The sequence below is a fragment of the Thamnophis sirtalis genome, unplaced genomic scaffold (assembly GCF_051295495.1).
Source record: "Thamnophis sirtalis isolate CommonGarterSnake01/CBP01778 unplaced genomic scaffold, rThaSir2_p1.2 scaffold_15, whole genome shotgun sequence".
In the NCBI taxonomy this organism is placed as follows: Eukaryota; Metazoa; Chordata; class Lepidosauria; order Squamata; family Natricidae; genus Thamnophis; species Thamnophis sirtalis.
Window position 1 is genome coordinate 34,744,132 of NW_028261395.1, and position 16,371 is coordinate 34,760,502.

General features: G+C 40.9%; 1 protein-coding gene across 1 annotated transcript in view; it reads right to left on the reverse strand.

The window, feature by feature from the left end:
- Nucleotides 1-16,371, reverse strand: part of LOC106545335 (cadherin-23) — a 453,671-nt gene that overhangs the window by 217,374 nt on the left and 219,926 nt on the right. The window contains exons 9-10 of the mRNA XM_087702429.1: nucleotides 8,291-8,403; nucleotides 3,042-3,230 (exon numbers count right to left, since the gene is read on the reverse strand). Of these exons, the coding sequence (XP_087558555.1) occupies nucleotides 3,042-3,230; nucleotides 8,291-8,403 (302 nt within the window). The remainder of the gene's footprint in view (nucleotides 1-3,041; nucleotides 3,231-8,290; nucleotides 8,404-16,371) is intronic.

The window sequence follows — 16,371 nt, forward strand, 5'->3', positions numbered from 1 at the left end:
CCTAAGACATTTAGGTCCATTTATCATTAAATCCAAATTTCTGGGGGTTAATCGGCTTGGTCAATTGCTGCTGTTTTCCCAATTTCAAAATAGGCTACTTCTCAATTAAATGTTTTCCATGAACTGGGATATGGTAGTCAAATAGTGATTATCTTTATTTGTAGGTTTAAAATTTTGGGAACTACTACCTCATGTAAATCACTCAGATTTGCCCAGAGAAATTGAGCTATTACCTGCCAATCTCAACCTTAAAGGTAATATTGCACATTACGATCTCCCAGGCTGGTAACTTCCAAATATAATGGATAGCTATCCAACACATCTTTAGCCTCCGTACTGCTTTGGAATTATAGAAATTATAGTATAACCCATCTGTAAGCTTTTAAGCCCAACTTAAAGACTGTTGCACATTATGGCACAGTTCTATGGTTGAATGGTGCACAGGCAATAAAGCATGAATATATGAGTCAATTTGGATGAGTAATTCAACAGCACAATATTAGACTGGAGGAAAAACAACTTTAGTAGTGTTCCAAGACAAAGGGCCTTTGCTGAATCATATTAGCAACTCCAGACCAAAACCAAAAGATGCTACAGATCAGTAGTTAGTCGCATCTCAAAAGAAGGCATGAACCCCAGTCGTGCAAGAAAGGAAGATTTTGGGAAGTCAACAGAGTTTAAAAAACAAATGGAGTTATCTTACACTTGAGAATCTTACAGCAAAGATAAGTAAGTGTTTGTAGTTTTATGTGTGTATATGTGTGAGAGAGTATATATATGGAAAAACAAAAGGCAATTCAGCCAAATAACTTGGAGAATCTGTCATTTAACACACACTTCAACTGAAAGATTTTCTGATACCCACAGATGTGAATTCTCACTGGACCAAGATATTCTGATATGAAGGAGAAATAAAAAGCTGTCACTTTGGCAAAGGAACAGACAGGAGAAATTTCCAGTTTGGTGCTAATGGCCTTTTACAGCACATCTCCTTCAACCTTGACAAATCTCAAGTTTTTTTCTTCAAGGGACCATTTTGATAAAAAAAAAATTACACAGGAAATAAACTTTCTTTTTTGTCAGTTTTCCAAGTGAGCACAATGTAAAGTTTAACAGATGGACAGGAGAAAAGCACATTCAGCACCATCAACTTCCTAGTGATTTCTCAATTAAAGCTAACTTGTTATGCAATGGAGACTAGGTAGATGGTTAAGGAGCATAGAGGTAAAAGAATGGGAAGCCCCCAGTGGTAGGTGAAATCCAACACTTTTTTAATTGTCACTGATTTCCACATAGTCAGAATATTTAATTCCAGGTAACATATCTGATTTTAAAAAGGGCTTATACATATGAACGAATAGAAGACCCTGAATGAAAAACCTTTGTTATTGCCACCAGAACAAAACGCCTTACATTCATCAAAACAACCTGAGAAAGGAAGGCATTTAATTGCAAAAAAACCCAAAACCCTGCCACTATACCTGTTAGGTAACATAAATGGTATCATCATCATCATCATCATCATCATCATCATCATCATCATCATCATCATCATCATCATTTTAACCATGGGTTAAGAAGATGTAGATGTTAAAAAGGTACTCCAGCCATTTTCTACATATCATGGTTACTTGTTGAAAGTTTAGCTTAACCACAAATTAGTGATACATCATGGGTGGGGCTACATTCAGTATATAAGACACACCCAAGTTTTCACCCTCTTTTGAGTGGGGGGAAGGTGCGTCTTATACGAAAAATATGGTAAATTGTTTGGAGAATGTTGTTGCATAATTTGGAAGACTTCTAAAGATATAAATATGTAATGAATCAATATATAGTAAATTCTGAATTAGATATGGCATGTGTAATGTGATACTCTTAATAAATATATCATGAAAGTTATTTCCATGCAATATGGATTATATAATTGATTATAATTATGACATCAAACTATCAAGGATGCAGGAATCTGCATAGTAGAATGAAAATAAAATTGGCACACTGAGGTTTATACATGGCAACTATAAATAATGAGTTAGGGTTTTTTTATTAAAAAAAGATCTACCATATTTTTCAGAGTATAAGATGCTCCGAAGTATAAGACGCACCTAGCTTTTGGGGAGGAAAACAAGGGGAAAATATCTGCCTCTGTCTCCTAGCAATTTGCCTCCTTGCAACAAACAGCACAAACAATATACACTGTTTGTAGTGTTACATTTCAGACTATACTTGTACAGATGCTGTTAACATTGATGTGTTTTCTGTAAGTATAGTTATTCTCTGCTATTTAAAAGAAGATACAATAGCACTGGGCCTCTTCAGATCAAGCATTTATTTAAAAAGCTTCTTCATTTTATTAAGTTGTCTAGAACAATAATAAAGCAGTCTTTAAAAAATAAGTCTAATAATTTGAACATTCTATAGGCATTTATAGTTATTGACTTACTTCCTTGCAGCAAACAGCCTGATTAGCACAAGGAAAAAAAAATCTGCCTCTGCCTCCCAGCAATTTGTCTCATGGAGCAAACACCAAGTTACACTTTCAGTTTCTCCCGCTCATCAGCTGTTTCAGGCTGCAGGGATTGCTATAGCCTATTGCAGCCTCCGCAAGCCCCCCCCCTCTTTGCTGCAAAGAGGTAAATTGCTGGGAGGCAGAGGCCAAAGGGTTGGGGCTGGTGGGTGGGTGGGGCTACATTCAGTATATAAGACACACCCAAGTTTTCACCCTTTTTTGAGGGGGGAAAGGTGCATCTTATACGAAAAATATGGTAAATTGTTTGGAGAATGTTGTTGCATAATTTGGAAGACTTCTAAAGATATAAATATGTAATGAATTAATATATAGTAAATTCTGAATTAGATATGGCATGTGTAATGTGATACTCTTAATAAATATATTTAAATTAGAAAAAATAATTATTCCAAATAATTATCTTAATTATCCAGATATTCTATTATGTAAAATATGAAGGGAAAAAATTAGGAACAGAATTCAAGCAATCAAAAAAAGAATGATTTAATCCCAATTGTTCATATTTTACCTCATCTTTATCCTGCACTTGGATGAAAAGAGGAAGCGCGAAACCCACTTGGGCCAATTCAGGAATAGCCACACTGTACTCCGAACTGTTAAATTCAGGAGCATTGTCATTTATGTCAATAACAAGGATGTTGAAGGTAGTCATCACAGTGGCATTGGAAGGCGTCCGATCATCATTTAGTTCAGTTCCCTGAAAGAAATAAAGTGGAAATAAAATTTCACAAAGAACTACAGAAACTGTGGACATCATCAAAAATTCATATTTCTTTTAGATTTAGCTACTTTTCATATAATTAGCGCTATGTGACTAAGATGAACAGAAGCTATGGAAGAAGTTAAACATATGATTAAGCTTGAAATGTAATCAGACAATCAGGGTTTATATTATTATATGTGGTGGACATGCCCAAAGGCAAAAAAATACTGGACAAAAATACATACATGGTTAGAAAAAAAAGGTAAAGAAACACATAGATCTAAAACCAGAAATATTTTTGTTGGGTACTTCACCAGAAAAATACAACAAAGGGAATTCATATTTAATTTTACATGTGTTAACAGCAGCTAGAATAGTGTTTGCGCAACATTGCATTTTGGGACCTTGCTCAACTCCCCTGAAACCCATTTGGCTTCCATGTTGGTGCAGGGGGCCTTCCAGGCCCCAAATGAGGCACAGGGTGGGGGGAACATGCATGGCACCAACCTGGAAGCACCTCCTGCACCAACCTGGAAGCAAAAAATGGGTGAGGAGGTTGGGCGCAACCTTCTATCAACTCTCAAAATGACTCTAGCTGAACCCATATTTTGCTTTGCTTTGTTTCTAAGTTGCCATGCATATGGGATGCTACTTGGGTAAAGAGTACTAATGTGAGGCTAGTGAAGAAATTCCATGACAAGACCCATCAAAAACCCTGGAGACCAAGGCTGAAAGGGGGCTTAACTTCTGTTTGTGATCCTATTTTACAGATGCTCTTTTTGTAAGGGGAGCCGACTGTCAACTCTCGAAACAACTCTAGCCTGAAGCCATACTTTACTTTGCTTCATTTCTAGGTTGCCATGCATATGGGGGAGGGGGATGTGAAGAATGTAGGATGTTTTCCTCTATGGTATCAGACATAACAGCAATAAGGCTCATGAGAACCAAGGTCAGCTCAATGGGCCCTAGCAATGGCACGAGGGAGTGATGAGAAGTTCATTGCCTGCTTGGTTAGTTAAGGTGACCTGTGACACAAGGGGTGGGTGGGCAATGTCTATTTTTTAATTATACCAAAGTGCAGGAATATATTCAGAGTTTGTTTCACATTGGAACATGCCAATGTGTTATTTGATGTGCCCAATAAACAAGATCTTTGAGAAAAGCCACAGCCTCAGAGTCTTGAACTGATTGGGAGCACTACTTGGAACCATGACACCTTTTACCCAGGGGTGGGTTCTGGCAGAGACTACTGCCAGTTTGCTCAGGGACGTGCCGCACACTTGCTTGATATGCACTGTGCACACATGCTCAGTACAACTAAAATTGTTCTGCGCATGCGCAGCAGCAAAAAACAAAATGGCAGCGCCTATGGCGCCACCGGGAAAACCAGTCCGGGAGCATGGTAGGCCTGGGTTACTGCCAGTTCCAGCAACCCAGGGTGCCAAGCTACAACCAGTTCAGCCAAACCGGACCGAACTGGTAGGAACCCACCACTGCCCCAAGGATCCAAATTCGCTTCTCCAACCCTGCCTCCCCACATTAAGGAGAGTGGTTAGTGGAAATTTCTCCTTCTGGCAGATGAATTGGAAATGGTGCTAGTGGAATTGATCAATCACTTTTCCTCCCTTGTCCAATATTAAAATTATCAGGATGACAAGCTAATTCTTGAGGCAAGTTAGGACTCAGCAAGTAGACCAATGCAATTCACACTGGCATATTTTTCTGCTGACTTCAAGATAAGCGGATAGCAAAATTTTGCAAACTTTGTGGAAGATCCTACACAGTGGGCCTGTGATGGAGCAGCTATCCAAACTTCATATTGGTGTATATCCCCTCTTGAAAAGTTTTGAATTTTAAAATATCTTTCTTTTACCATTTGAGGGGCATAACTTCCAAGACACTTACAGGCGAATGAACAGAGAAAGCAATAATTATGTATTAGTTTTATGTGCTGCCCATCTAGTCCATGTGGCTTTAGGATGTTATGGGAGAGAACCAGGCTTCAAACCAGGGGTGGTATTCACTTATCTTCCCTACCAGTTTGCAAATGTGAGCCGCCTTTCGCGCATGCTCTTTTGGCAAAAAAAGGTCCTTAATGGGATGCCATAGAGCCGGGGCAGGTGGGCGGGGCCACCCGCAATTTCCACTACCGGATCTGCTTCAAACTTAGCAAACAGGGGGAGGGACTGGGTAGGGGGCATTTTCTTCCCTATTGAAATAAAGGGTTTGCCTCAGTCAGATTTTTCTTTAACTAAAAAGAAAAATGAATCGTGGAAAGGAGCAAGATTTCAAGGGGTAGCAATAATAGCGCATTGGCCATGTAGAATTCCGCTGAATGAAACTTAAGAGGCGTCAAATGGCCTAATTGGATGCCAACTTCTCCCCCTGACAAAGTTCTACCTTAGTCAGCAGAAGGGGGTGGTGGTGGTGGTGGTGGTGGTGGTGGTGGTGGTGGTGGTGGTGGTGGTGGTGTGTGTGTGTGTGTGTGTGTGTGTGTGTGTGAGAGAGAGAGAGAGAGAGAGGGAGGGAGGGAGGGAGGGAGGGAGGGAGATCATTCCGATTTTTGGAAAATGCTATACCCTCCTAATCAATGACCCTTCTAGCAGATGCCCTCTCTCCCACCTCTATCCCTTCCATCTCAGTAGAATCTAATTCACTAAATATGTTTCCAGCTTTATATTGATTTTAATTAAAGATCTGTGATGGGGGGGGGCAGGGAGGCGGTGAGAGGTTTGCAGAATTGAAAAGGGCTATTTGAGTATTTGTAGCTAAGCTGATTTGCCCCTCCTCTCTCTAAGATGGCTCCTCAGAGAAGCATCAAACATTGGTGCTTCATAGATGACCAAAAAGAAAAGAAAGAAAGAAAGAAAAGAAAATGAAAGAAAGAAAGAGATAGAAAGAAAGAGAAAAAGAAAGAAAGAAAAATCTGAATTTAATAATGACAATTCCATTATAATGTATCAGAAAGCAGGATACAGGACTGCAGAAATTCCAACACTGTCATCAAACCCTGCATCGTTTTTGGAAATCTGAGGACTGTTCTACATTTCTTTCCTATCTAAAATCAGTAGATATTTGGGGGGGGGGGAATTAGAAGAGAAGAAGAAAGATCAAACTCCTAGGGAATGGTGACTGATAATACATGCAATTTTTTTCTTAAGGGGTTACTTTTCTTACACCTCATTTCCGTTAAGGTACAGGTAGGCCTCAACTTATGACCACAATTCAGCCCAAAGTTTCTGTTGCTAAGTGAGACATGTGTTAAAGTGAATTTTGCCTGATTTTATGAACTTTCTAGCCACAGTTGTTAAGTGAATGATTGTAGTTGTTAAATTAGTAACATGGTTGTTAAGTGAATCTGGCTTATCCTTTGAATTTGCTTGTTAGAAGGTTGCAAAATGGAATCACATGACCCAAGGACACTGCAACCGTCGTAAATATCAGTCAGTTGTCAAGCGTCTGAATTTTGATCATATGACCATGAAAAATGTTTGCTGAGTGGTGGTCAAAACCCAAGCAGGTATTTCTAGGAAATATTTAACACAAGTAAATATACATCTCATAATGGAGTTTTGAAACAACTTTAATAGTCCATCATGGGGTAGATTCTGATATACAGAAATCCATTTCAAATGGGTGAAGACCATTGGGTGCACAGCTAAAAAGTAATTCCAGTTCTCACATTTTCACATCTAAGTCACATTTCAAAATCCAATTTTCCAAAACATCTGCCATTTTAATTTCATATGATATTCCTCTTTAGCATTTTTCTTAAATCTTAATAACGCCATGGGGAGTACATGATTATTTATCTTTATCCTAACTTTATTATTTTTTATAAATAACTCAAGGTGGCACACATGTCTAAAACTCCTCCTTTCTCCTCCTCCTCTTTTTCCCCACAACAGCCCTGGATTGGACTGGGAGAGAAAATGATTGGGTTAAAGTTACTCAACTGGTTTTCATGCCTAAGGCAGGACTAAAACTCACAGTCTCTTGGTTTCTAGCCAGATGCCTTAATCACTAGACCAAATTGGCTCTCATGTTATTATCTAATCTATAACACACACACACACACACACACACACACATACGCGCGCACACACGTTTGTGTGTGTTCCAGCATAAATCTGGAACACCTTGAGCAATTTCAACCAAACTTGGTACACACATGATTTTCTCTCTGGAAACAAGTACTGTGGGGGTAAGACACCCCTAACACCTCTCAGGGTCTGTGTTCTGTTATGATACAGCCTGTTGTGCCTTAAAATGGCTTCTACTGTACAGCACAGTGGAGTTGCTATGGCAACGGCTTCACAGTACTCCACAAAGGGGCTCCCTCTGATAAGGGAATCCAATATTAGAAATTACGCTTCTGGGGACATGGGGAAAACCTTTTTAACTAATTTAATTGTCGCCGAAATCAGGGCTCAGGGAGAAGTTGCTCTTGCCACCGCCTCTTCAGGAATTGTGGCGATGTTCATGGAAGAAGGGAGGGCAGGCCATTCTGCACTTATGTTGCCACTTGACATTGCCATTCCTGTCTAATACAGGATTGGGATAAATAAATACCTGGGCAATGCTGGGTTATCAGCTAGTTAATAATACAGTTTCCTTTCCTCTTGGGGTATATGTTCTGTTAAGTTCTGTTCTGTTAAGATACAGCCTGTTGTGCCTTAAAATGGATTCTACCATACAGCGCAGTGGAGTTGCCATGGCAATGCTGGGTTATCAGCTAGTTAATAATACAGTTTCCTTTGAGTTGAGATTGTCTGCTTGTGATGTCATAGACATGCCCATGTCATTTCCTTAATAAAAAATACAGAAGAGAAGTTATTAACCCTTCTCAATCTAGCCTACAATCCTGAAATGTTGTAGTTACTTCTCATTTAAATACTAAATGCCATTATTGAGTTTAACAACTTGATGAGATGGTACCACATAATTGGTCAGGCATATCGCTAACTATTCCACAATCAAGAAAAAAAACATATTATGTTCTTTTTTCTCTCTTTGAGATGTTCTGAAACAGTGGCTCAGCTTTTTTCTCTTACCTTCACTGTAAGAATAAATCCAGCACTGTAAAACGGATTTTCTCGGTCCAGTGGCCCATTCAGAGTTAAAGCACCACTGATGTAGTCCAGTGCAAAGATACTGTTGGTGTTGCCTGACAATAAAATAAATAGGATAAGCACAAATAAACTCCCGTGAAAAGCATAAAAAGCCCGCGAATTAATATATAAGTTCTATCTTAATACATTTTCTATTCTTCTTTTTATCTTCTTTTATTTCCAATTTTCTTTTTTATTCTCTATTGATAAAACCACTCCCATATCATTCATTCACGCACATGCACACACACTATAGAAAATGTATTAAGATAGAGATAAGAATAAAACGATTATTGTCAGCATGAACATAATGAAAATAGCTATAATCAATGTTATTACTGTATATATATTAGAAGATATACTAGAAGATATTTTAAGAAGGAAATGAAGACACAAGATTTAATTGTATAATGCACTATAATTTATGGAAGAATGTTGCACAGATATCTCTGCCCAGAGGACGCACTGTTTAAGGAAAGATGGAATGTATGTATTTTAAAATTGAAAAATAAAAAACTTTTACAAAAGAAAGAATTAATATTTAAAGTTTAAAGGCAGACATTCAGAGAAAGCTGTGTTATGTACATAACAGAACGTAAACTGCAAAGAGAAGCTTGAGAAGTAAAAAGGTTGTGTCATCTGGAACCCCAAGCCAATGGCATATTATGATGTGAATTAAAAGCATTTCATTAAAAATATATCTAAACCCAATTTCCCATTGCCTCAGTCTAACAAGATACAGGATAGAACTGAATAACTTCTGATAATATCACAAAATCTTCAGGCAATGTTGGAAGTCTCAAACTGCTCCTTTTAAAATGGAAATGTATTCATAGTTTTTGTTCGTACACAATTATTCTTTTATATGTAGAGATATATCTGCACTTAGGTAAAGGTTCCCCTCGCACATATGCGCAAGTTGTTCCCGACTCTAGGGGGAGGTGCTCATCTCCATTTCAAAGCCGAAGACGTCTCCGTGGCCATGTAGCTGGCATGACTAAATGCCAAAGGCGCACGGAACGCTGTTACCTTCCCACCAAAAGTGGTTCCTATTTTTCTACTTGCATTTTTACATGCTTTCGAACTGCTAGGTTGGCAGAAGCTGGGACAAGTAATGGGAGCTCACTCCATTACGTGGCACTAGAGATTCGAACCGCCGAACTGCCGACCTTTCTGATTGACAAGCTCAGCATCGACACAATGAGGTGGAACAAGGGGTTTTTGTTTAAAGCAGGAATGTCCAACCTTGGCAACTTTTTGCTGGCTGGGGAATTCTGGGAGTTGGACATCCACAAGTCTTAAAGTGGTCAAGGTTGGACACCCCTGATTTAGACATTATGGACACTCTAGAGGAGAGTGGAATGATTTGCAGAACATAGACAGGAAATGGGAATTTTCATCTCTCTGTTATAATGCACAGCAGTAATTCTCATGCAACGTGGAACTCATTACATCTGTATCAGTGGTGAAATTCAATTTTTTTTTACTACCAGTTCTGTGGGCGTGGCTTGGTGGGCATGGGAGGGGAAGAATACTGCAAAATCCCCATTTCCACCCCACTCTGGGGCCAGCCAGAGATGGCATTTGCTGGTTCTCCGAACTACTCAAAAATTTCCGCTACCAGTTTTCTAGAACCTGTCAGAACCTGCTGGACTTCACCACTGATCTGTATCCATAACTATGAGAAGTCGGGGTGAAAGGACCAGACTGGAAGAAAAAGGTAAAGGGAAAACAGCAATTTCCCTTCTGGGATGTTTTGTTTCTGTAATACAAACTTAGCAATGTTTAACGAAAATAGCTAGCTAAGTAAAGGTAAAGGTTCCCCTTGAACATATGTGCTAGTCATTCCCAACTCTAGGGGGCGGTGCTCATCTCCGTTTCAAAGCCGAAGAGACAGCGCTGTCCAAAGACGTCTCCTTGGTCATGTGGCTGGCATGACTAAACACGAAAGGCGCATAGAATGCTGTTACCTTCCCACCAAAGGTGGTCCCTATTTTTCTACTTGCATTTTTAACGTGCTTTCAAACTGCTAAGTTGACAGAAGCTGGGCCAAGTAACAGAAGCTCGCTCTGTTACGCGGCACTAGGGATTCGAATCACTAAACTGCCATCCTTTCCGACCAACAAGCTCAGCGTCTTAGCCACTGAGCCACCGCATCCCCTAGCAAACTAGGTAGCTAGCTAACTAGTTAACTAATTAGCTCAGTTTTAAAAATTATACATTCGCATTACAGGAGGTCTTGAACTTAGTACCTTAGGGTCCAGCCAGTGAGCCACTCTTGATTCCCCACCAGAAGTAAAAGAAAAAAATAACATTCAGGAAAGATGGAAAGAGATTTCTGAAAAATATAGGGGGGACACATGAAAGACAGGTGCGTTATTGGCTTGTATCTGAATCTTGCCCAATCATTTCATTTTCCCAGAGTCATCACTGTGAAGGAATAGATCAGGGGTGTCAAACTCAATTTCATTGAAGGCTGCATCAGGTTTGTTTGATCTTGGAGAGCTGGGGTGGGCGTGATCAGCATGACATCACTCGTGTTAGGGGGGGGCACCTGTGGTGGCCTAAGGCCACTGCCAGCGAAAATGGGCCCCTGAGCTCCGTTTTCAGCTGCAATGGCTCCTTCTGACAGCGAAAATGGAGCTCGGGAGGACCGCACTTGTTTTTGCTGCCAGTGGTGTTTGCTGTTTCCAGGACAGATCTAAGCATCCCCTGGGCCTTTAATGTGACACCCCTGGAATGGATAATTTGATCTGAAAGTTTTCAGACTAGCTTCAACTATTTGAACTCATCTTTATTTTTATTTTATTGTGTTACTTTACTTCAATCCTATATTTCTTAACCACCCATCCAAATAGAGGAGGTGGGATAAGCACAGCATCTCTCCTCATTCTTCTACTCTAAAGCACACATTTGTGTAGTTACATACTTTCCCTTGGTGATCAATGACACCCTATCCTCCTCTACCTCTTTAAAGAATTGTTGCTTTCGTTTATTTTATTGTTACCTTTCTATCAATTTCTTGACCCACTAAAAAGCCCCAGCTTGGGCTAAATGCAGTTTGGCATGCAGCTAACTGTGCAGTTCTACAAAACAGTGTGATGGCTTTCAATTGGTCTGTCTGCTCTAGTGATCTAATAGCAATTACACTCTCCTCATTTTATATCCGAAGGGCAAACACACACACACACACACACACACACACACACACCAAGCCCACTTGACATCTCTATTGTTCCTCTTGGATCTATGGCTGAAAATATGTAACATGTGAAAGATGGAAGAATCATCTATATGCTTTCTGCAGCATTCACTAATCATCTACAAATGTTCACAAGCTGATAAGCTTGCCTTTATCTTTCTAGACAAAGAAAGTAAGAAAGTGTTCTGTCCTAGGCTTCCCCAAAAACCACGAAGCAGATTCCTGGTCCCAACCAAACCCCTTTTATTAAACGAATGTGAATTTTTCTCATTCACATTCAGCAAAGGCCTGGCAAACAGTCTTTCAAAGGTGAAGTTATGACCACAGACCTTATCTAGCTTGGAAAGTTGCCATGTAAATATTTTCCAAACGCAATGCTGTGCAAGGAACGTCTTGGCACTGGGTCTCTGAGATTCATGGACAGATCTTCACACTCCAGAAATGAATGAACGAATGAATGGTTTCCTGCAAAAGCCCACTCCTTTTTTGCTCCTCTTTTATTCTCTATGGGAAGAGCCATTCACCATCCACCTATTGCTTTACTCCCAAGTCAATCCTGATTTCTTAGCTGTTTCTTTCTTCTGGCAGCTCTGTGCATGCACACATTGGGAACAGGCTCCAGCTGTTCCTCTGCATCACTGCTTTCTAGCTCGAAAGGCAGCTGATCACTGCTAGACTTGGCTCCCTCTCTGCCTCCAATGCAGAGCCCTCATCCGAGCCTTTCCCAGCCTCCAGGACCGGCCCATGTTCCTTTCCAACCTCCTCACTGTCCAACTCTACTGCTAGCTTCACTGGCTGCTGACGGGCCACAACAGAAATTTTCAGGGTCTGCTTAGAGGTTTCTTCATCAAAACCATTGCTGCTTCCCACATACTGTTGCTGCTGCTAATATATTTCAGAGAATACATAAGGGAGATGCACATTATAAGATACATCAGCACTTCCAATTTTAAAAAATTAGGAGCACCAGCAAGGGAAATACCTAGACCATGGATGTCCCAGAACTTATGTTTTCTTCCCAAACATATTTACAGTAAGCAAGACAGCATGAAGGGAGCAAGGGAGAAGCTCCCATCATGACACATATCTCATTTTATATAGTGACAGTGGATTTCATTTGAAGGTTCTGGTAGAGTTTCTACTACTTCTAATTTATGTTTTAAAATCTCAATATTGGATTCAAGGGGATTAAAACAGATATATTATTTATTTGCAGCGAACCAGAGATGGGCTGCTGCCAGTTTGGGCAAACCAGTAGTGGTGGCGGTGGGAGGCTCCGCTCCCCCGACCAGATGCTTCTGTGTATGCGCAGAAGCATTGCGTGTATGAGCACGCATGTGCACAAGCAAAACAGTAGTAAACCGGTTAGCAACCCACCACTGACCTGAACAATGTCTGATCAAGACTGAAGTCATGAATGTGTTTAAAGATGAACTTGTTGAACTCAAAGTTTAATTAAGTGGACTTATGTGGGAGAGGCTGGAAAGGGAGGAACTGAAGACAGACATAAATAATCAATAGAAAAGAGGCAAGTCATGAACAGGAGCTCAGCCCAGTTGTGGAACAAGAATGTCAACACATTCAAAGAGATTGTGCCTTAATTAATTCGCTATAAATGAAGGCTGGAAAATTCTTCTTACAAAGATTCTGTATTTATGCCATACTGGTAATACCTTACTGAAATCAGCATAGTTCTTGGTTTTTTTTTAATAATCTTGTCCAGCTACATGAAATGTTCACAATGTCCAGTTATTAAATATCATTATGGATATTGATTGGGCTACAGAAGCCTGGATCTTGCAACGTTTAGACCAATTAATGGAAATCACTGCAAAGGTTAGTGGCTATCTGACCCCCTTTTGATTCCCTTCTCTCTCTTTTCCTTTCCCTCCTCATTCCACTCCCTCTCTTTCTCACCCTCCCTCTCTTTATCTCTCCCTCCCCCTCCCTTCCTCGATCTCCCCCACGCTTTCTCTCTCCCTCTTCCTCTCTCTCCCTCTCCCCACCCTCTCTCCCTTTCTCTCCCTCTTCCTCCCTCTCTCCCTTTCTGCCTCTAGTCGATATGCTAGTCATTCCCGACTCTAGGGGGCAGTGCTCTTCTCCATGTCAAAGCCAAAGAGCCAGCGCTGTCTGAAGACGTCTCCGACCGGCATGACTAAACGCGAAAGGTGCAGGGAACACTGTTACCTTCCCACCTATTTTCCTACTTTCATTTTTACATGCTTTTGAACTGCTAGGTTGGCAGAAGCTGGGACAAGTAGCGGGAGCTCACTCTGTTACGTGGTGCTAGTGATTCAAGCACCAAATTGCCAACCTTTCTGATCGACAAGCTCAGTGTCTTATCCACTGAGCCACTGTGTCCCATGTTGTCAAGCAAAAGCTAGTTGGAAACTGTTGTAAAGAAAACAGAAAAAGATGAAGACCAGAATTATCTAAGCCCATAGCAAGCATGCATCTCATGGCTCAGAAATCTTTCTAAGGAGGAGGAGGAGGAGGAGGAGGAGGAGGAGGAGGAGGAGGAGGAGGAGGAGGAGGAGGAAGTGAAGGGCTGGTGAAAAGAGTGTCTTGTTTGTGCAAGTATCAGGTGGGGAAGCTGTAAGCGAAAAGACATTCTTAAGTACAGGGAAAATGTCAAGGTTAAACTTGAATTCTAGCTAAGAGGAATTAGTAGAAAGGAACAAACCCTTGGAGATTTAAAAGGATGATTAAAAGTGACAGAAGTAAGAAATCTCTGACTTTAGCATATATATGAACATCTGTATGTAAAATAAAGCGTTTTGAAACCAGTAGTAAAATCTAGTTTCTGCGAAGTTGCCATTATTTCCCCTTGACCCCAACAGAGATTAATACTTTCCCGAAATATCAGTGCACGTTACATTAAAGCCTGCTTCAGTAACTAATATCTTAAATACTAAAAAAATGACAAAGATGTTTTTACATACAGTAGAGCCAGAAAAGAAAGAGAAGAGAAAAGAAAAAAATAAGGAAAAATGGAGTAACTGTATTTTTCAGACTATAAGCTTTTGTCTCCCAAAAGGGGGTGAAAATGTCTGTGTGGCTTATAGACTGAATATTGCCGAAGGCCCGCCCACCTGCCAGCCATTTTTTAGCCTCTGCACACCTCGTTTTGGGGCCCTTTTCAGGCCTTTTGTCGGCCAATTTTTGGGTCTTTTTTGAAAATGAGCCAAGAAAAGCCTCAAAAACAAACCAAAAAAAGCCTTGAAAAAGGGTCAAGAAAAGCCTTGAAAAAGGGCTGAAAAAAGCCTCAAGAATGGGCCCCAAAGCCTCAAGAATGGGCCAAAAAACCCTCAAGAATGGGCCCAAAAAGGCCTCAAGAATGGGCCCAAAAAGGCCTCAAAAATGGGCCAAAAAGCCTCAAGAATGGGCCAAAAAACCCTCAAGAATGGGCCCAAAAAGGCCTCAAGAATGGGCCCAAAAAGGCCTCAAAAATGGGCCAAAAAGCCTCAAGAATGGGCCAAAAAACCCTCAAGAATGGGCCCAAAAAGGCCTCAAGAATGGGCCCAAAAAGGCCTCAAAAATGGGCCAAAAAGCCTCAAGAATGGGCCAAAAAACCCTCAAGAATGGGCCCAAAAAGGCCTCAAGAATGGGCCCAAAAAGGCCTCAAAAATGGGCCAAAAAGCCTCAAAAAATGGGCCAAAAAGCCTTGAAAAAGGGCCAAGAAAAGCCTCAAAATGAATCAAAAAAGCCCCCCAAATCACCCCAAAAGTGTTGAAAAAAGGTCGAAAACGGCCTCTGGAGAAGCCGAAAATCAGTTGGCCTGCACACTGGAGCTGACATAGGGCAATGGTTCACATGCGCACAGAGATGGCTCCACGTGCCACCTGTGGCATGAGTGCCATAGATTCGCCATCACAGACCTATGTCCTTCTGGATAAATAGCTGCCCAATCTCTTCTTAAAAACCTCCAGTGATGGAGCACCTACAACTTCCAAAGGCAAGCCGTTCCGCTGATTAATCGTTCTCACTGTCAGGAAATTTCTAGGTTGGCTCTCGCCTTGATAAGTTAGCAATCTTTAAAAGAAAAAGTGAATCAGCAGGCAAAAACGTCATGTGATCTTCAATGATTCTGATAGTCAGAACAGGGAAGACAAGAGGGCATCTTGAAGGTCAGAATATATGCTCTGCTTCTGCACTTTGATCTTCCTGACTCCCAAACTAATGAACTGGAGTAACGATTGAGGGCCTAAAAGGTAAGATTATGTCACACATGTCATACATTTCAATTCTCGTTGACCTTTAATACCTCTCGTGAAAGTGCTTTTAGGCAAATATCCCAGTAGTCCTCTTCTTCTAAATGAAGGGACATTTGCCGTTGAGACACCCACTGTCTGGGATTTGCTAAGCGTCGAGGGAATGACTTTCATGGGACATGGAAGGAGAACTAAGCCTATGCTATATGAAGTAGATAATTTATTAATCAAAATGTGCTCTGTCAGGGCTCCTCTTGCTGAAATAGATGCTGTTGGATGTGGTTCACAGAATCGGCAACAGGCACAGTCATCACTATATAAATAGTCTATCAGCAGCTTTGACTACCTGACTGAATTTCACCTTGAATTCTGTCCCACACACCACGCCGGGAGGTGTTCAGGACCACTTCCTTGTAACTTCTATCTTCCTCCTTTCAGGCACTGAATATCACCAGACAGTAGTGGGATTCAAATAATTTAACAACCGGTTCTCTCTCCTAATGACCAGCTGGGTGGGCGGGGCTTGGTGGTCATGTGACTGGATGGGCATGGCCAACTTAATGTCACTCAGGTCGATGGGCGCTTCGCCTTAGCTGTTACAGTGTAATAAG